A 20,271-nucleotide genomic window follows, 5' to 3' on the forward strand; every position below is an offset into this window, starting at 1 on the left:
CTGAGCCATCTCTCCAGCCCAAAAAGCAAAGTTAAGACCAAGGTTCTAACCTGCGCTCCAGGGGCCCTAAGGGCAACACCCATCAACCACGGCTTCAGAGGGGTCTTTCTTGGCATCGCTGTGTTCTGATTAAGTATGTCCCCGATGGCCTGGGTGCAACCATATGGCTGTGTTAAGGCTAAGCAGGAGTGAGGACCAAGGGTAAGAAGAGCTCTCTCTTCTCACCCATCAGGGATGAGTCTGCACTGCATCCCTGGAGAGTCCCAGAAGCTCTGTCCAAGAGCTTCAGTCCTCATCCTTGGGGACTTCCTGTAGTTTCTCAATGTGCCAAGCCTGTCCACTGATCCCCAACAGGCTATGGGTGTCAGGATTTGAGTCCAGGATGCTCTTCTTGTTCTTGCCCTGATGTGTCTTTAAGAGGTTGCCAAGTCTCCACACCTTCATCTTATCAAACTGGAAGTCCTCCTGGGCAGAGAGCCGTGACCTGTTGTAGGCGGTACATGTGGGCTTAGCCTTGCTGTGTCCTTTCCCAAAGTTGGCAGCCACCCAAAGCCCAAAGTAATGGTGCTGCCCACCCACGCCCAGTCCGTTGGACATGGTCTGCCATCTGTAATTCAAGTACATGAAGTGGTTATTGTAGCTCGTGTGCATGTACATGGCCATTCTGGGGCAGGGGTTGGAGAGCAGGAAACATTTGTTGTCCCCTTGGAACTGAGGCTTAACTTCCTAAGAGCAGGAGACAAAACCACCAAAGACATAGCCATCTCTGTTCTCAAGGACAATCAGGCTGGGACCCTAGCACAGCTGGGAGAAGCTCGCCAGTGGAGCTGAGCGAACAGCAGTCGCCAGCGGTGCTGATGCTCTACGGCCAGGTGGGAGCTGAAGTAGATGAGGGACAGCACAGACAGAATGCTCTCCAACACACCCCGCCTCTTGGTCCATGTGGCACTCGGGGACCAGCGAGGAAAAGTCAAAGGATGAGCCCAGGAGGCATAGGCCCCTGTGAATGACAATACTCAGAAACACGCCCACGCAAGAGACTTGGAACACCCATTTCTTGATCGTGGTTTGATCGCAGACCTGGTCTGGGCGCTGAGGGCCCAGAAACTTGTAGCCATCTTGAAACTTCATCTCTGAGAGCAGCTAGGCAACCATCACCTGCATACTATCAGGAGGCACCATGGATTTCCTCCAGGTTCAGTCTTGAAGCTCATGCTGGTGGGTCAGCACGTGTACCACAGAGGTCACAAGGTCCTCTGTGAACTCCTGGACATCTCTGGTCTTTGTAGGAGCCTCTGAAGCTGAGATCATTTTCATTTAAGGCCCTTCTCTTCACAGCTCCCTTTCAACAGGTGGGACAGGAATGTTATGAACTGCTCCCTGGAAACGCTCCTGCAACTCCCAGGTGCCCTGTTGGTCAACTTCAGTCCCCACATGCTGTGGTATGGTCTGGTGGCCATCGCTGGGCATAGAGCCTCCTTGACATGGCTCTTTTTTTTCTTTTAATTTAATTTTCTTCCACACGGAGAGGTTTAATGAGAGAAGAGTAGGAGAGGAAAGGCACATGGTGGGAAGTGGGAAGGGGACAAGAACAGAGAAGAACAAAGAGTAAGAGGGGTAAGTAAGCATTTTATTTTATTTTTATTGGATATTTTATGTATTTACATTTCAAATGTTATCCCCTTCCCCTCCATAGACCCTCCACACTCCTGCTCTCTTCACTGAACCCCTTCCCTGCTCCTTCACTGGGCTATAAACTCTCTCAGAGCAAACTTGATCTTGTCTCCAGCTGAAATCTTTGTACCCAGAAATGACTGTTCGTAGACTGTGATGAATATTTGTTGGGATAAAAGGACTAAATAATGGATTTCAGGAGGTTGAAAGTTAGATATTTGATTCTTATCAGTCTTTTCTATCACTGGGCCACCAACGGCAGATATCTATGTGTACGTGAGGAAGCTGGGATTGCTCCCTGTAAGGAGCGTCAGGAAACCTAACCAAAGGTTTGCCCTGCAGGTTAAGTGTTCAAAGCAGGACATTTGATGTCATTCTTGCTAGTGTGTTTGAAGGCTGAAATATGCATGAAACCTTGGATTTAATCTCCAATACTCAACAAACAAGAATGACCGAGACGGTGAAGTGACACGGGAATCCCATTGTTTTTTTTTCCCCCTTTCAATGGAGAGACCAGACCTTTTGGGCTCTATCTTAGAAAACCTGACCTCAGGTTGAACTCAAGTTAACTGACTGGCTGCTTCCTAGCACCCGTTTCCAGGCTACCCCTCAACAAGACCTGTGCCTAACGCCGGATTCCAGGCTACCCCCACCCCCACAAAACCTGCGACCAGCACCAGCTTCCAGGTTACACCCCAACAAATCTGCACCTCCAGGTTACAAGTCTGCCCCTGACACTTCACTTCCTAACAACCACCAACCAGGAGGAAAACAGAAGTTTATGGTTTGGCTCCCAGCACCAGTCAATTATGTTAAAGGCTATAATGGTCTCCCAGTCAGATGCGTGCCAGGCTAGATACCCCCTTCTTGCCTCTACAAATGCTTGCCTGAAACTGGGCTCGGAGACTCCCATTCTCCTGCATCAGAGATAGTGGTGTGGTCCAGGGTGGAGCCTGACTAAAGATACCCTAATGTGATTGCATCAGAATTGGTTCCTTGATAGCATTTTTGGAGTTCTCAAGTATTTCCTGGCACAACGCAATCACCGGTGCTCGTTAATTTTAACACATGACCTGATACACGATGGAAATCCTCTATGGTGTCCTCAAACCGTGATACAAGACCCTGATGCAATAACCACTTCCTCAAGGCAGGAGCTAATGTGCACCAGGCAGTATGCCTGCCAGTCCAACCCCACGGACCTAGTTAAGCCTTGTGCCAATCAGTGTGCTGAGCACCCAGGAAGCACTTCCTGTTGGCAGAGAGGCAATTACAAAGTAATTCACCAAGAGCTGCTCTTGGAGACGTGTAATATTACAGAAGTCCATATAATAGAAGACAAGCAAAAAATACGTAAGCATGAGTCCAAAAAGTATAAGTGGAGATTATTTAAGTGAAGGACGATGGAGGGTTATCTTGACCAAAAAAACTACCCATATCAGAGAAGCGTGCAGACGCTAGCTATCTTATTTCCTCCTGTCACTCTTTTTCCCTCTTGTGTATTTATTCTTTAGCCTGTAGGTTAACTCAAATATCCACTGTGCAGATGGAGCTCCTTCAGTAACCTGACAGGAGCCAACTAGCAATGCAGGCCACCAAGGAGTAGCCAGTGGGGTCCGGAAGCAAGCCTACATTACATTGACAAACATTTGACTTTTCTGCAGAAAAAAAATATTTCGACTCTTAATATTTTTCTGGACTTTGTTAGAAGCGTCTGAAATAGATAACACCAAGCTGTTTGCCTAAAACAATGTCCCAAGCCTGAACTGGCCGGGATAATTTTCTGAGATTAAAATAGAAACTTGTTTTGCTAACGGAAACAACTTGGAAATCAAAGAACCATTATTTTTCCTTTTCTTGCAGAAAACTCCTGTTTTTACACATACTGATAAATCAGGATAGTGTAACCAAACTGGCCCAGAACTTCTCATTAACAATTTGAAGTAGCAGAAACCTCAAAAAGACGAGGTTGGGGTGACATTTGAATGTATGATAGCAAATACTATCGACAAACATTTCTAAGCACCTACTGTGTGCCAGGCAAATGTGGTAGGCGCTGAACAAAGATAGCTGTTCTTGGAGAGTTTATAGTCAGCAGAAAGAAGACATAGATAAACAAATTGTGCTATAAGAGAGAAGCCCCGTACAGTGGGGGGAGGGCAAAGGGAAGATAAGAGTTTTAAATAGTATTCATATTTGGCTTTTCGGGGGATTTTTGAGCCAGGAAGTGAGATTTAGTTACACAGACAATGTCTTTAATGCGTGGCCATGCCTAGAGGGTGCTAGACCAGGAGACCATTGACTGAGAAGAGAGGACAAGATAGCCAGCCATTGAGGGTATGGTTTAAGGACAGGAAGGATTTAAGTTTGAATGTATATTTTATGAAAATCGCGTATTTTCACTCCTTTGGTATAATGCTTTTTACTCCGCAACCACAGCACCTACTTCAAATGATTCCAAAGAGGTCCCCCCAAGACCAGCTACACAGGCGTTCTAAGTGGTAACTGACTCCCCTTCCCCCGGGGTGGGGCACCTGTCCTACCCACAGGGTGCACGGAGTGGAGCTGCACAGCTTTCCACATTTCTTCTTCAGAATCCAATCTGAGAGCTGAACCCCATTTTTTTTTTCAGTTAAAAGGCTCACGGGCTATTTCAGCTCCGTAGGAGAAGCAATCTGGGTCTGCCTCCATTAATCTGCTCAGGAACCTCTCCCTTGTAGGTGCAGGAAAAGTTGGGTTCTCCACTGTAGCCTGCCTCTGTGTGTGTGTGTGTGGGGGGGGCACCTGTCTACCCCGCAGAAGGCGCCTGTGGTGGTTGGGCTCACCCTTTCAGGCAGGTCACCCGGCACTCCCTCTCCCTTGCTCTGCTCGCAACTTTTCTTCAGTTGGGGCAAGCGCCACCCGTGGCAGAGGCTGCCTGCGCGCCGCATCCCCGCCCCTGAGCCGCCCCTGCCCTGGGGGCCCGGGGAGGGGCGAGCCCCGGCGCGCGCCCAGGGCACCAGGGCGGCGGGGCAGGGAGGGCGGCGGGCTGCGCGGCGCGTCCCTCCGCCTCGCCCCTCCCCGCGGGCGGTGGCTCCTGCCGCAGCGCCTCCCTTGCCAGGAGGGAGCCGGAGGGGCTCTGCCAGCCCGCCGCAGACCTGCCCGGCTGCGCGCCGCGCCCAGTGCGTCCCAGCAGCCGCGGGTGCCGCGCCGAAGGCGGCCGAGAGATCCCGGGACGCGCAGCTTCCCGCAATCCCCCAGCGCCCTGGCGTCCTGGTCGGCCGGCATGGCTGTGCTTCTAGTGGCGGTGCTAACGTCCTCGCTCTACCTGCAGGTGGCTGCCGACTTCGACGGGAGGTAAGGCGGGTCCCGGGCGCCCTCCTCTTCCCGCAGGGACCTCAGCCCGGCTGGGGACTGGGGAGAGAGAGGCTTGTGTCCCGTGTGTCGTGAGCGCGAGCAGCACCGGGGCATAGGTGATGCGTAGAGCGTCCCTATAGCCCGAAGCCAGTGATCAGGGTGGACTGTGTCCGGAGGGGAAACTTGCAGGTGACCTGGCTGTTCGACAAAGGGTGGCGGCCCGTTTGGTTTCTGGGGGCGTGTGGGTACAGAAGCTCAACATGAGTACTGAAAGGAGGCACTCCGTGTGTCCGTCCGTCTCTCTCTGTCTCTGTCTCTCTCTGTGTGTCTCTCTCTTTGAGTGTGTGTGTGTGTGTGTGTGTGTGTGTGTGTGTGTGTGTGTGTGTGTGTGTGTGTGTATGTGTACCACGCAGCACCACTCTCAGACCTGGCGGGGCCTGACTGCTGCATGCTCTGACAGGTCCCAACAACCTCTACTGTCACTCAGCTTGTCCCCCCTCCCCCCCAAGGCAGCCCGCCGCGCTATCTCCCTAGAGATCATGAGCTCTGCACGAGGGTCGCTCCCCTCAGTCCCCACTGAAAGCCTCAGTTGGACAGGTGCCCCTCTGGCTTACACCACCACGCAGCCCTGTCCCCATCCCTCAGAGCTTGTCCCTGTGCTGCCTTGAAGATGCCACACCTGTTTTACCTGCAATCTTGGAACGAATCAATTCCAGGATTGATTGACTTTCCTGTCCCTGGAGGGGACCAGAGGAAAAGCCACAGAGCGCGCAGAAGAAAAAGGCACCGCTTCGGGTTCACCACCTGGTCGGAGGAAATAGAAGTTGGGGTTGTTTTGTACTTCGAGCCTGAGGGTAAAGCGAAGATGAATAGAAAAGATAAAGAGTTTAAAGAAAAGTGGAAAGCAGCCAGAGGCTAAGCCTTTTATTTTCCAAAAGCAATTCTTGGCCCACATTTGGATTTGCAGTGCATTACTGTGGGGCACACGCATTTGCAAAGAAGCACACACGCACTTGTAATAGCTTTTAAAGGCGTCCAAAACAGTTCGGTTTTGGGTCCAGAAAGTCCGGTGAGTGTGAAAAAGTCACAGGTGTTAAGTGTGAACCAGCGCATAAATGTGCATCTTAAACTTGCAGTCTCTTTGGGTATATTTCACACTGGAGAGGGAAATAGTGTGAATTGCTGATGCAGACGGCTTGTAAAACACGAGGACACTTGATACACTCTCCACGGTTTGGTTTCAGGCTTCCGTGCGGCTGCAGTGGGTGGGAGAGGGGAGTTGTATAGAAAGAGCTTGGTTGCATTTGATTTTTCAATAAACCTCCTTTTCTTGCCCATTTCCTTATCTGCCCTTTATACGAAGCAAGAATTCTTTCGGCTTTGACAGATCTGTTGTTATTCAGCGTGCTTCCACATTCGGGTGCATTAGTCAAAGCTGCCCCCCACCCCGCCCCACCCCCAGCAGCTGTGAGGCTGGCTACTCTGTTTTATTCCAAGTTTTCAGAAACCGTCAGTGGCCTGAGGTGTCTTGGTTGCAGCCTCCTCCTGTGGGCTGGGTGTGTGTACATTTAATTTTGCAATTAGAAGTTAGATCACTGTAGAACTATTACCGAGAAGGTGTCTTTTCCTCAAATTCCTGCAGGCAGTAAGGAGTTTGTAGAAAATTGCTGGGTGAGGCTTAAGAATTGTTTTTTTTTTCCTAAATAAAACAAAGAAGAAATTATTTTAAATCTCAAGTGTCTTTATTTATTTTAAATATTTTGTTTGTTTGGTAGGTGGCCCAGGCAAATAGTATCTTCCATTGGCCTATGTCGCTATGGTGGCAGGATTGACTGCTGCTGGGGCTGGGCTCGCCAGTCCTGGGGACAGTGTCAACGTGAGTATCAGGGCTGGAGGCTCCTGTTCCATGGTGGGGGCGGGAGCGGAGGTGGGGGCGGGGCCGGGGTCGGGGGAGGGGTATAGGGGGGTATGGGGGTGTGTCTTTTTGCCATGGTTCTACTCTTTACTTTGGAGAGCTTGCCATTACTGAACAAGTCTTAGCTGTGCGGATCTGACCCACACCTTTATTCCTTTCCAAGTAGAGGCGCCTGTGTGTAGCGCTGGCTTTGCCTTTCCAGAAAGCCTCTTACTGTGTTGTCCGACGTATTTTATTGTTTTATGTGTACGGTTGTTTTGACTGCATGCATGTGCACCACTTGAGTACCTGGTGCTGGAAGATCCCCTGAAACTGGAGTTACGGATGGCATTGAGCCAGCGTGTGGGTGCCAGGAATTGAACCCAGGACCTCTGGAAGAGCAGTCAGTGCTCTTAACCACCGAGTCATCTCTCCAGCCTCGGTCTGCCCACTTAAACTTTTGTTTTCAGTTCCCTTCCTTTGCTCCGAGCTCTGAGATGACGATGAGATAGTGAGTCTAGACAATATTTACACTAAATAAACCGGGAACTTAAGAGTCCTTGAAAACCTTCCACCAGCGCTCTTGTGTAAGGTGGCCATCTGCCATTTTCAAGAGCTCTCTCTCTCTCTCTCTCTCTCTCTCTCTCTCTCTCTCTCTCTCTCTTTTTCTCAAAATTTGTAGTATGAGCACTCCATCTACATTTACACCTTTGTGCCAGAAGAGGGCAACAGATCCCATTACAGAGGGTTGTGAGACACCTTGTGGTTGCTGGGAATTGAACTGATGACCTCTGGAAGTGCAGTCAGCACTCTTAACCGCTGAGCCATCTCTCCAGCCCCTTCAAGTCTTATGAAGAGAGGTTAGGAAACATCTGAAAAACATTTATAAATTCCATAATTGATCAAAATCATACATATAGTAGGCGCCAAATCAGAGCACTGATTTCTACTTTATTCGCGATCAGAATAGATACTTTAATGATAAAATTCCTAGTCAACAACAAAAATTTGAGGGATTTAGCACATTTCTCAGATTTTACTTAGATCTGGATCTCAAAAATTTATCCCAGCCTTCCTGTTTTCCCTTCACCCTCCAAAAGAGACACATCCCACCTAAACCATCAAGTGGCTTTCTAAGACATCTGTTGAGCATAGCATCTGTTGAGATGATAGGGGACTGAGGTGGGGTCCCCAGTGGGACTTCCACCTTGTCAGTCATGAAGTGTCACAGAGAAGGATGACTGTAAAAGCCAGAGGGCAATGGAGGAGCCTGGCCTACGGATGGACTGGCTGACTGAGGGGAATCAAAAAGGTAAAGAGTCCCCTCAGCTGCTATCCATAATCCACTGCTGTTCGACCTGGCTGAGGAAGGAGGGTGATTGCCACAGGTTGGCTAGTGGACATTCAGGCTGTTGTCTTTGGTTGAGAACAGGAAGAGAAGAGAACTAGTGATTGGCTTCTTATTACTTGTGAGCACTGGCCCCGGGCTCATTCAGACATTTGCCTCCCGCTTAAGAGAGATGGAGTTTCTAGCACAGGGAAGGACCAGGCAGTGTCGCTGTCTCTCACTGGTTAGTCAGTTCAACATTGTTTCCGAGGGAAGATGGTCCAAGACAGGACTGGCACCCGGGTAGGAAGTAGCTTTCTGCCAAACACACGGCAGTGTTAGAAGGACTGGCAGTCAGAGGCTCGCAGGTATAAAGGCTGCTGAGTCACCAGGCTGAATTGCCAGAAGGTGGAGAGGAAGGAGCATCTCTCTTGGCCCAACAGGGAAACAATGCATCCTAGATGAAAACATGGTCAACCTCCTTGCAGGAAGAGGCTCATCGGCCTCCGTTTCTGCTGTAGCTTTCGGGAGACGGGATACTCTAACTCAGAAGGGCCTCGAGGTCCATGCTGTCGCCCAGCCCTACCCAGGTCACGGAGGCGTGCCCCGGCAGAATGCCCCAGCAGCAGTGGGTGACGCCTTCGCCCCTGCCCTGGAGGCAGAGATTAGGAGAATGTAGGTTCGATGCCAGGTGTGTCGAAATAATTCTAGGGTAAAAACCCCATGGGCTCTCGAGACGTCCTGCTGTGGAATTCCCCAAGCCACACTAGGAGCTGCTCTATTTTTCTGTATGAAGTAATTAAAATTTCTCAAGTATGCACTGGCTTGGCAAATCTGCATCTGAACAAGCACAGAGGCCCTTTAAAGTCGCAGCATATTCTGAAGTGTGATCATCTGAGAGATCTCCTAGACTCTTCTGTCTCCCACGCCTTTCCTAACAGACTGGGGACACTGTCAGCTTCAAACCGTCATTTCGTTCCTACAAGAATGCAAAGTGGCGGCATTCAGTCTGCCCCTTCCCCTCTTTGTTGTTCCCGAGAACGTGAGGAAAGTGTAACATAGAAACGGAAGACAGAAGTGGCCACGTTGAGTGTGTGTTAGACTGTCTTGCACGTGTCATGGTTCATCTGAGGTGTGGTGAATTTGGGGAGCCAGCATATCTAGGCGAGCATAGACTCCGGTTCTAGACAGCCTGGTTTTAAATTCCAGTTTGGCCTTCTTGACTGTGTCACCCAGGCTGAGCAGTTCACTCGTTCCCGTGCTTCCGCCTCATTTTCTTTATCTCTGAAATCATTCTGAAGTCTCACGCACCTTCACGACACAGAACGCTAAAATGAGTTATCGTTTGTAAAGCACCGGGAATTGTTCCTGGCCTGAGCAAATGCTACGGTTCCACTTGGTCATGGTCAATGGTGACTACAGCACCGGAGGGCAAGGGAAAGGTATATATGTATATGTATATACATACATACACACACACACACACACACACACACACACACATACACACACACACACACACACGCAATCAGATTCTGTGTTCTTCAATCAGGAAAAATCCACACTTGTACTGGCCAGATGAAAAGACGTTTAACCAAGTTTCCCTGGTTCGGTGAAATGAAGGCCCTTTACATTGAAAAGTGGCCTCAGCCAATAGCAGTAAAGACGGTGAGACTCTGAAGATGAACCCAGGGGTAGAAGTGTTCTTCTGTTTGTTTTTCTTTTGCCAAATCTTAGATGGTCCAAATGTCTCCTGTCAGCTGCTGAGTCTGCCTTCCTTTGTTTTGATCTGAGGGAGAGGAATGTGAGGGCAAGAGGTCAGCTGGATGGGGCAGAGCAGCACCAGGAAGAGGATTGTGGGACGAATGCAGTGTCTGAACAGCTCTGACTGTCTCACACGCTTTTACAACAGAGAAACTTTACATTAAAAATTCAGTTGAAATAAGTCTGGTTGTCAGTTAACCTCTGTGATTTCTGACCTCGTTCTAAAACACTCTGGGGTGAAAAATGTTTTGGACTCTCTGACCCTCTAACTAATCTAAGTGTTCTTTTTCCACGTCACTTCCTTATCGAAGGTGCCTTGGCTCTCCTCTGATTAGCTCACTTTGGAATTTTCTTTCAAAAGGCTTCCTCTAACCGTAACTACCTGTGTTGTTACACAGAGCCTTTCAGCTTATCTCTAGGTGGACGTGTTAGTGGGGGAAAGTGGTACCCACATTATGTTGTCTCCTGGATTTTATGGCCTTTGTGCAGAGGCCCTTCAGTGAGTGTCTACTCCCCTGGGTTGAACGTTTGTGACATGTTTTGACCCAACCGTCACCTGAGTCCCATGCTCTACACAAAACACTCCGCATGTCCTGCTTGTTCTCCTTTCCTGAACTTGTTTGAAGAGATTCACGTTGCAGGGGCATGGAATTGTCTGACCTCCTGTCTGGCTTCCTACCGTTAGCCACAAAACCACAGTTGACACAGGGACTGGCTATCTTCCTCTCCAGGACTATTGAAGGACAGAGTAGAGGAACAGCCCAGTGGGCATGGGGTCTGTCCTCATCTCCCCTGCCTGTGCCACCCGGAGTCCAATCCTAGCATTCCTGCCATGCTGAAAAGGCACAGCAGTTTCCAGAAATAGGCAGGTTGTGTTTTCATAGTTCATTTTTGGGTTAGATCTTTGGCGTCTTTCTCTTCTTTGACTCTTTTTTTTTGTGTGTGTTCTTGGCTCATAAATAGATCTCTTCCACATTGAAAATTCCACATTTGATTTTCTACTGGTCTTGGGCTTCAAATGCATTGAATATTTACGGGGCTCATTCTTATCCAATGAAATTCTCTTGCAGTCACCTATGTATTGGTGGCTATATGTTTACAGGGCACAGACCTTGGTCTCTCAGTTACTGTCACAACGTATTTGACTCTCGCTTGTGATTTCCTGTACTTTAGCTTCACCATCCTTTCAAAAGCACATTTCATATTAATTATGTCAACTTTTTCTCTCCTTCTGCCAAGTAGAGACTTCTGTAGTTGAGGTTTCTTGGGTTTTTATATCTCACTTTAAAGGCTCACCATGCAGTACACACAAGTAAAAGCACTAGATACGTTGGGGCCTTGAGCTCAAACCCCCACTTTTGTACCTGCTTAGCCATTAGCAGATCTCCAAGGAAGACTTCCTGTAAACTCCACCAGAGAATTTCTATGATGAGAAAGAACACAGTGTCTGGTACTAAGCGCTTCAATTTCTTCATTTTATGAGCGTAGTATTTTTTTTCTCGGGTATGCTTTCTAAAGATGCAAAGGAAGGTTCAAAGTGCAGCTCATTCCAGGTTCAGAGTCCTCAGCTGTCAGGGAACTAAAGGCAATGCCGTGGATTAAAGTGGTTTTGTATCCTTTATCCTTAAGAGAAGAGCAACTGCGGATTCCTTACTGTGTTTCCACTGGCGAGTTGGGAGAGACGAAATACCTGCACCCACAGACAGACAGACTGCCATTAGTTCTGGACTCCATCCCCCTGGCATGGGGAGTCACAGGGAGCTCACGCGAAGACTTCTTAAGGTTAATAAAGAAGGCACCCACCATGGAATAGCAAAGCTGAAGCCGTTAGAGGTTTTCTAATGATCGGAGTTAGGGGATGTGTTGCTGGTCAGTGGTTGTGCGTACAGGGAAGATTGAGCAGCACGGTACTGGACTGTTTCCTCATTCCAGCTAAGAGGCCGTTTGATGAAGACACAGGATTGTGAGACAGTAACGGAGATGCTTAAATTTTATGATTGCTACTTCCTTAGGTCTTTGCTCAGAAACCCAGTCTTGGCAGAAGAATATGGTTTATTAGTTTCTTTTTGATCCTTCCACAGGTCATTGACTTGCTGTCCTCATTCCTACAATTCCATAAACTGTGTCTTTGGTAATTTAGTTTTCGGACACCCTCTTTAAGATAGTTAGGAGTAAATTAGAAACTTAGAAATTAGAAAATTCTTCTTTTCAGCCCTGAGGATAAAACCCTGGGCCTTGCACCGGCTGGGCAAGTACGCTGCCACCAAGCAGCGCTTCATGGTCCTTAAATGAAAAGCCATGTTCGGAAAGTTGCACATATTATTCCCCTCACAGCCTTGTGGACACGGGAGCTATCTGCATATTTCCTGCCCATGCCACCCAGAGCTGTTAAAGGATCATTCTTAATATAAATGTAAACAGTGAATTAATCGGTGGCTGTATTTATTTACCCTATGTTAGTCACCAATAACTGCAGAGAAACCAAAATTTATTTAGAACTGCACCTCCATAGCGAGCAGCTAAATGATCCATCCTTACCTTCTGTGCCAATCTGCCTCCCTCCCAGCCCCATCCCATGATACTTGCATGTTATTATTAATCTGGATCTTCGGACCCTCCTTTCATGACTCCAAATCCTCTTTCTTCCCAGCCTATCTGCCCTCCTCCCTCTCACTAGCGGACATCCTGCCCTATTCTCTCTTCTGCCCAGCCATTGGACGGTCAGCATTTATTGACAAGGCAGAGAATAAATGGTAAGAAAACTGTTTGCATAAACCTGAGACAGGAGATTCTTGGTATACACATCCCAATGCCATGTCCGGATTAAAACAAGATATGAGGGCAGAGAAATCACCGTTTGAATAACACAAGGGTAAACTTTACACAGTGCACAAACACATGATGCCCACACAGAACCCAATGCCCGCATTGCTCCTAGCAAATACCTTTCCACTGGTAGCTAACAAATGAAAAAACTTTGCCAAGCGTGGATTATATCTTACAAATATAACAGTTTACAACTGTTCAATCACGAGGACTCCAGGAATAACTGGGGGTCTGGGGTGGGGGTGCTGTCTGGGCTGTATGAGAGACTGCATGCATCTCTGTCAGCTTCACGGAGCTGAGCATATCCCACCGTCTGAGCTCATTACCCTCCTCTCCCAATTACGAGGTTAGGTCACAGAATCTCTTTTGTTTGCTTTTAAGGGAGGAATAAAAAGCAAGGCTGGGGGCAATTTTAGAATTATGTTCACAAACCTGAGCCCCCAAATCCTTAGGAAGTGAATCTGGGTTTGTCGCTGTCGTAACAAAGGTTTTTCACCCACCACTTCCTGGAAGGGCTGTTTAGGAATGCCTTGTTCTTGAGTGGCTTCGAGTGGTCTCGGAATGCAGATTCCAAGCACAAAGCGGTTGTTGAAGAATCTTGACCTTTTCAAACAGGTAGTTTTTGAGTGTGTGCAGTCTTCAGTGTTCAGTTTTAAAGAAACGCCTTTCCTCTTTCCCTTCTTTCCCCGACTAGAACTGATCTTTGAAGTAATACCATTAAAAGCCACCGATTTCCCAAGCTCCTTCCTACAGGGGATTCGGGCGGCTCTGGCCTTTACAGATGAGAAGTTTTAGTACTTCTCAGGCCGAGGGGCCAGCCCAGTGAAAGGAAACAGCGTAAGACTCTTGAGCGTCATCTGCCAAGCCTGTCCTCACACACTGGGGCCACGCTGATGGGTGAACACAAGCTCTCACACAGGGACCAAGGAGCAGTGTGGTGCCTGCTACTTAGGAACTGGCTCTTCTGTTCACAGCAGCTGTGCTTTTCTCCCCAAATGCCCTCCTTGAGGGTGTCCTGCCCACCCACCATTTCTACTTGGTGCTCTCTATCTGACAGCCTGGTGCTCTGGGCAGTTCAAGTCAAGCTTTGAGGTGATCAGTGCTGTTGAGTGGTCACTCCACAGTGAATAAGGGATAGTAGTCGACACGGAGAGAGGAGCATCCCTGCAGTGGGGGCGGGGAAAGCAAGAAGAGTCTGTTGACCCAGCCTTTCTTACGGTCTAACTCTACAACACAGAGGTGGCTTTTGCCTTTTCTTCATTCAAAACTTACTGCAAGTTTGTAAATTCACACGAATACAGAAGTCGATGCAAAAACGATAAAACGCTTAACAAATGTGTGTGCCGTGCTTGCACGGGGCCACGCGCGTCTTCCCCGTGTTGTTCCAATTTTAGTGTAAGAGCTACAAAACAGAGCGTGCCTTTTTCTTTCCGTTGTACGTAGGCTTTTACTTCTTTCCCAACACTTTTTTTTTTTTAAAGAATCTTAATTTATTTAGAAAGGAAAATGTACTCGCTTCCTCAGATAACCATTCCTCCGAGATGTAAGTGTTATCAGGTGGCCCTATGTAGCCTTCAGACATAGTTTTCATATTCTGGGTAACTTCCCTGTCTCCCCTACCACCTGCGTGCTTTGTACAAATTCAGCCTAGTAGATAAACTGCCCTGTGCCCTCTTTGAAGAACGTCTTAAAGCCATTTCCTTATCATCCGTATGGGAAAAGCCTCCTTCTTGTGGATCCGAAGGATTCTTTTGTGTGGCTGTCCTGTAATTAATTGAGCAGTCCCCTCCTGCTAGATCCGTGTGCTGCTTCTAAACATAACTTGGTTGTAACGCTGAGAAACGCTGAGTTTCAGTCTCCTAGTACGTAGGCAGATTTCCGTGTGTGTCCGAAAGACACGTATGTATTCTTAGCTTCGGTCAGCTGGAGAGTGGCTTCTCAGTGGTTTACGCTGGATCCAGAGGCTGACCTGTTGCTTGTCGCTTGCTCTTAGGACTTTTCTTCTCTACTTTCTTCCAAGGAAGCCTGGCATTAGTCCGATCCTAGTTTAATCCCAGTTTAATGTTTCTCCTTAGGCCAGTGACCTTTGACCGTTGGCAGCAGAATGGACTGAAATTTGTCCATTGGCCAAAATCTCCTCCTGGTTTGCAGCCATTTATATAGTTTAGTTTTATGAGCATAGAGCCTTTCTCTACCCGTAAGAAGGATTCACATTCTCTTTCAAGAATCGAGCCTACTATCTTTCAACTTCGGCCGTAATCCAGTGTGCCTGTGTGAGTACTGTGTTACTGGATCCGTGATGTAGATCCGGGAGTGGAATCTGTCTGGGGACACTGTGTGACAAAAAGACCAAAAGCACCGATCAAGACGCTTCTAAAGCTACAGAGTACAGGCTTTGCGTTTTCTATCGCCTTTTCCGGTTAAGTTCTGTATATACTGCAGCTTCTGTTTAAAAAGAAAAGCTAAGAAATGGATATTTAAGTAAAAAGTTGAGAAGGAGACGTGAAGGGCAGGAGGGAGGGAGGGAGAGCCCACTGGAGCTGCACTAACTGTACGTATTTCTTACCTTTATGTTCTCTTGACACTAAGCTCTTGTCTCTCGTGGACAACCATTGTTGTCTTACTAATCTCTGCAGAAACGTCTAAATGGTTTTACGATTTTTCTCTTTTTGCCTAGCTGTAGCATAAATGGAAACTCTCTGTGCCTTTACAAAAGTGGTTAAGGACCAGTCCTTACAGGTCTGAGGTAAACCTGACTCAGTCTTCTAAATGGCTTCACAGTTTGCCATCGGACGGACATACAGTAATAAGCTCCTGCTTATATGCACGAAGGTCATTTTCAGTATCGTGTTTTTACAAGATACGCGACAATGTCCATCTGGACGTCTGCCATCACCGCCGTCCTCTACAACTAAATATGGGGAAATTCTACAGCGATAGCCTGTTTCGACATTAAGAGAGCCTTAATTTTACTCTGCATTTTCTTTATAAAAATATAATTAAAAGGAGAATAAATCATGGCCGATTTTATAAGGAGATTTTTTTTCTACTCAGTCACTTTCTACTTTTGGTCCTTTGGACGATGATGTCTTGAAACAGAAGTAGACTGATCTCCTTATTCCAATTTGTTTATGTCCTCTCTTGTTTGGAAAATGATGCTTTTCAAATCCTTTTCATCTTTTTTTTTAAGAGTAGGAAATGTTTAAGTAAAAGGTGGGAGACAGAGAGGAGGAGGCCAGCTCTGTGGGTGAGGGTAGGGAGGTGACCAGGGGCACTGCAGATTCTGGAAAGAAATCATTGGGAAGTTCTCACATTAATTTGTGCTCACTAGATGTCAGCATATAAACTCATCCCCATCTCGAGTGCACCCATCAGGCCCACACAAATGATGGTTTGGGATAAAGAGACAAACATGGACGTTACATCCAGGCACTGTTTGCCCGCCTTATTCCACTGCGTGGCTAATGGCAGTGAAGCAGTGGAGTGCTGGTTTCTTGCCTGTGCTCATTTCTCCGAAGCCTCATACAGGAGTTCTCACGAAGCCTACTCCATCTTTTAATCTGTCTGCTGGACCTGACAGAGGGCTGCTCTGTCTAAACCACTTAGGCTTGACTAGAGTAGAAGCACAGCGTGAGGAACGTGCTGAGCGTACAATAATCCGGAGCCCAAACTTAAGTCTTCCCCTTTCACTGCAGCCCGAGGAAAGGCCGATTCCTACGGACTCCTCACCAAGCTCCTTTGACAATGAGACCTGAAATCCCGGTGCACGGACACCCTTTAAGAATTTCTCTTCCTCTCCCCCGTTCCTCCTTCTCTCCCTCCTTCAGTCTTTCTCTATGTCTCTCTGAAAACGACCCAACATCCTAAAAGCCCAGATAATAACAAAAAGATGGTGCGTGTTCTGAGAGGGCACTAATCCAGGAAGGAAGCAGAGACTTCTGCTCCCCAGACACGAAGCAGCAGTCCGAGCTGCTTGCAACAGTATCTCATCTCCAACAGCCCTGGAGAACTTAATGATAGCCAATGAAAGGTTTGTCCTCCGAAAACAGTAGACAGCCAAGACAGTTTGGATTGGGAGACAAAAAAATCAGTTGTGTTGGTCTAAAGTGGTTGTTAGTCCTTCCTAGGAACGTGTCAGGACAAGAAACAAAGCAATTTTACTTTACTGAAAAAGTACATGTTGTTAGCATTTGGTTAAGTGATACCAATTTGGTTAAGTAATACCAAATATAATTTTCTACTTTAATGTACTATAACATTGTTTTAGTTTCTTTTATGTCCTCACTTATTAATATGTAATTAAAGAGACAATTATGGTCATAATAAAGTTCCCATTAAAGCCAGCAAAGGGAATATATTACCGCCCAGAAGAGTTATTATGGTGTGTGGTAAATGCTTACAGACTTCTTCTGTTCATTTATTCCATATCGTTTCATAGTTTTTATAATGGATTTAAGTTTCAATAAAATTGCTAAAGCAATATCGTTCTGGATTTGGTAGACACAAATATCACAATTATTTGTACAGAAGAGTTTTAATTTATGCTGCTGTTGTGCAAAAAGTGAAAAATCTTAAAACTATTTAGACACTTCTAGAGAGATTGATAAGGAACAAGGACTGTCTCCTGGAGACTAGAGCTTAGTCTAGAATGTGGTGACTGCTTCTGGAGAACAAATAGTTCCAATAGCTCTAAGGGAGCTTTTTTTTTTTTAAAAAGACTTTATTTATTCTATGTATGTGAGTACACTGTTGCTGTCTTCAGACACAACAGAAGAGGGCATGGAATCCCAGGACAGATGATTGTGAGCCACCATGTGGTTGCTGGGAATTGAACTCAGGGCCTCTGGAAGAGCAGTCAGTGTTCTTAACCGCTGAGCCATCTCTCCAGCCCCCCAAGGGCTAGCATTGGTAGGTGCCTACTCTGGGAAATGAAGTTTGACTAAGGGGTTGATATAGATGACTTTTGTCAGTGAAATTTAAAGTCAGTTTCTCTCTCCCCGTTCTGTGGAGTAACGGCATAAGTTCTCCAGAACTTTGTCCAGTTTCTCTGGCTGCTTCCCTGCTAAAACACGATGAGAGGTCAGATCCTGTGGTTGGTCAGGGCTGCTTGCCTTCCGTCATAGATATTATTCATGGACTCTGAAACCTTATGAGCTATTTCATCCCAGTTTAAATGTGTGCTAGTGTACACAAAAGGAAGAAAAAAATGCCCAGCAATTCTTAGATTAGCGTATACTTTGTGAAGTCAGTGTTATTTTTCCTAGTCATGGGGGTGCACATCATTGGTCGCAGTAATTGAGAGGCAGAACCAGGCAGATTTCCATGCATTCCAGGACATGCTGGTGTATAGAGTGAGATCAGGACAGCCAGACCTACACAGCAAGTTGTTGTCAAAACAACAACAAAAACACAAACACCAACAACCTTTAGTCTTATTTTCATAAGTGCTATTATCAAACCCAGTTTTAATGAATTCCCTAAATGTTAAAAGGTAGAGGCTGCTAAATTGACAGGAACTGTTCTACATATAGTTTTTTTTTCTTTTATTTAATTGAAAAACTTTTTTCTACAGTATATTTTGATCATGTTTTTTCTTCCCCCAGTTACTCTCAGATCTGTCCTATCTACCCAACCAACTTTACATTGTTTTATAAATTTTCTTTTTTATAAAAAATTAACTTTTATTTTTATTATATACATACACCAGTGTTTTGCATGCATGTATGAATAAGCAACCTTGTCCTTGGTTCTGGAGGACATGCAGATTCTGGTGTCCATGCAGGCCAGAAGAGGCCATCAGATCCCCTGGAACTGGAGTAGCAGAAGGTTGTGAGCTGTCGTGAGGGGCTGGGAACCAAACCTGGGTCCTCTAGAAGAGCAGCCAGTGCCCTTAATCGCTGAGCCATCTTTCCAGCCCCAGTCTTTAACTTTTAAAAGTATTTATGGGGGTGGGGAGAGGCAGGGGGTGGGTACGTGCACATGAGTGCACATCGAGGTGCATGCGCTGGGTGCCCTGGAACTACAGTTGCAGGTGGTTGTGAGTAACTCAGCGTGGATGTTGGGGGCCCACCGGGTTCTCTGCAAGGGCAGCATGTGCTGTTAACCACCGAGCTATCCTTCCAGTCCCAGACTTTCTAAACATAAGTTTCCTATAACCCAAAACTCTTTAGTATCTTCTCTACTAGGATAAACTTATGTTACTTAATTTTTTTTTTTACTGGATACTTGAGTTTTCTACATTGTATGGTATTTTTGTATTTTGAGAGTTTTTTTTTTTTTCAGGTTGGAATTAAAGCTCATCAATGCATTAAATTCTCCCCTTAATATCTATCTACATATGGCTAGGTATTAAAATATATGCTGTTTCATTTTTTTAAATTGGGTTTTAAATCAGTTGTTTTTTTTTTTTTTTTTTTAGGAAAGAAAAGTATAAAATTGCAAAGAAATGATGTGTAGGGTTGCTAAATGCTCTTTCTCTGAGCTAATGAATTCTTTATCTTCAATAGTCACGACAGAGCATCCTGAAAGCTGCACTCTCCTGGGTTCTTAGATTCCTGTGTTCTGCTGTCTGTCATTCTGCGTGTTTGTGTGTAAACTGTGCCAAGATCACTGTTAGACTGTGAAGAGATTTCCCCAGATTCCTGCCAAGTCTTTGACAATGAGAACGCTACAACTTAAGGCTGGGCAGAGACAGCTTTTGAGAGCGTAGACTTTGTGGCTGGTGGTTAGGATTTGGCAGGTAGCTCAAGGGTGACATGACCTGTCTTCCTTTCCCTCTCATGCTTGTCCCAGTTGGCACCTGGCCCATTGGGCCACATGTTTAAGGGGCTCTGTGCCTCAGTCTACCTCATGTATAGTACTTAATTGTTCTTCCCAAGGTTTTAAGTGGCCTAGCAGTTGGACGGCTCACGATTCTTTACTATAAAGCAAACTGCAAACAAGCAGATATGCACTGTGAGTGTAGGGTTACTGTCTTCAGGTTTTGTGTCCTCTCCCTTGTCTGGCTTCTTCTCACGTCTCCCTGTTTTCTGTCCTCACTACTCCCACCATGGAGCCGAAGCTGCCCTCAGACTTGTGATCCTTCTATGTCTTCCCCCCGAATGCTTCGGAGCATGCATGGCTTCGAAGATTGTCTGACATTGCTGGAAGTCAAGCCCAGGGCCCACACGCATGCTAGGTACACACTTTACCACCGGAGTTCGTCTCCCCTTCCTCTTTAGCATTGCCTGAACCTCAGGACGGTCTCCAAATCCACAAAGCTGTGCTCAGCAGGCAAGAAGAGCCAATCACGGAATAGTTTATTTAGTGCGTAACAGTTTCATAAACCCATCCATGTGCATAGTGATTTTAAGGGTTTGTAGCAAAGTGTGAATTATCAGAAGTCTCAGATGAATGGAGGCAGGAAAGACAATGAGTCCTGAAATACAAACCAGGCATTGCAGGCCATGTT

The 20,271-nt window shown here is 46.7% G+C and overlaps 1 protein-coding gene and 1 pseudogene across 4 annotated transcripts in view; one reads left to right on the forward strand and one right to left on the reverse strand.

Moving 5' to 3' along the window:
* Nucleotides 1-285: 285 nt before the first annotated feature.
* Nucleotides 286-4,941, reverse strand: LOC116895243 (annotated as a pseudogene).
* The window catches only part of Npnt (nephronectin), a 71,433-nt gene continuing 55,928 nt past the window's right edge, over nt 4,767-20,271 (forward strand). For all 4 annotated transcript variants that reach the window (XM_032897302.1, XM_032897299.1, XM_032897300.1 and 1 more), the window contains exons 1-2: nt 4,767-5,010; nt 6,786-6,886. In XM_032897302.1, the coding sequence (XP_032753193.1) occupies nt 4,940-5,010; nt 6,786-6,886 (172 nt within the window). In that variant the 5' untranslated portion in view covers nt 4,767-4,939. The remainder of the gene's footprint in view (nt 5,011-6,785; nt 6,887-20,271) is intronic.

Source organism: Rattus rattus, chromosome 3 (genome assembly GCF_011064425.1).
Source record: "Rattus rattus isolate New Zealand chromosome 3, Rrattus_CSIRO_v1, whole genome shotgun sequence".
NCBI lineage: Eukaryota > Metazoa > Chordata > Mammalia > Rodentia > Muridae > Rattus > Rattus rattus.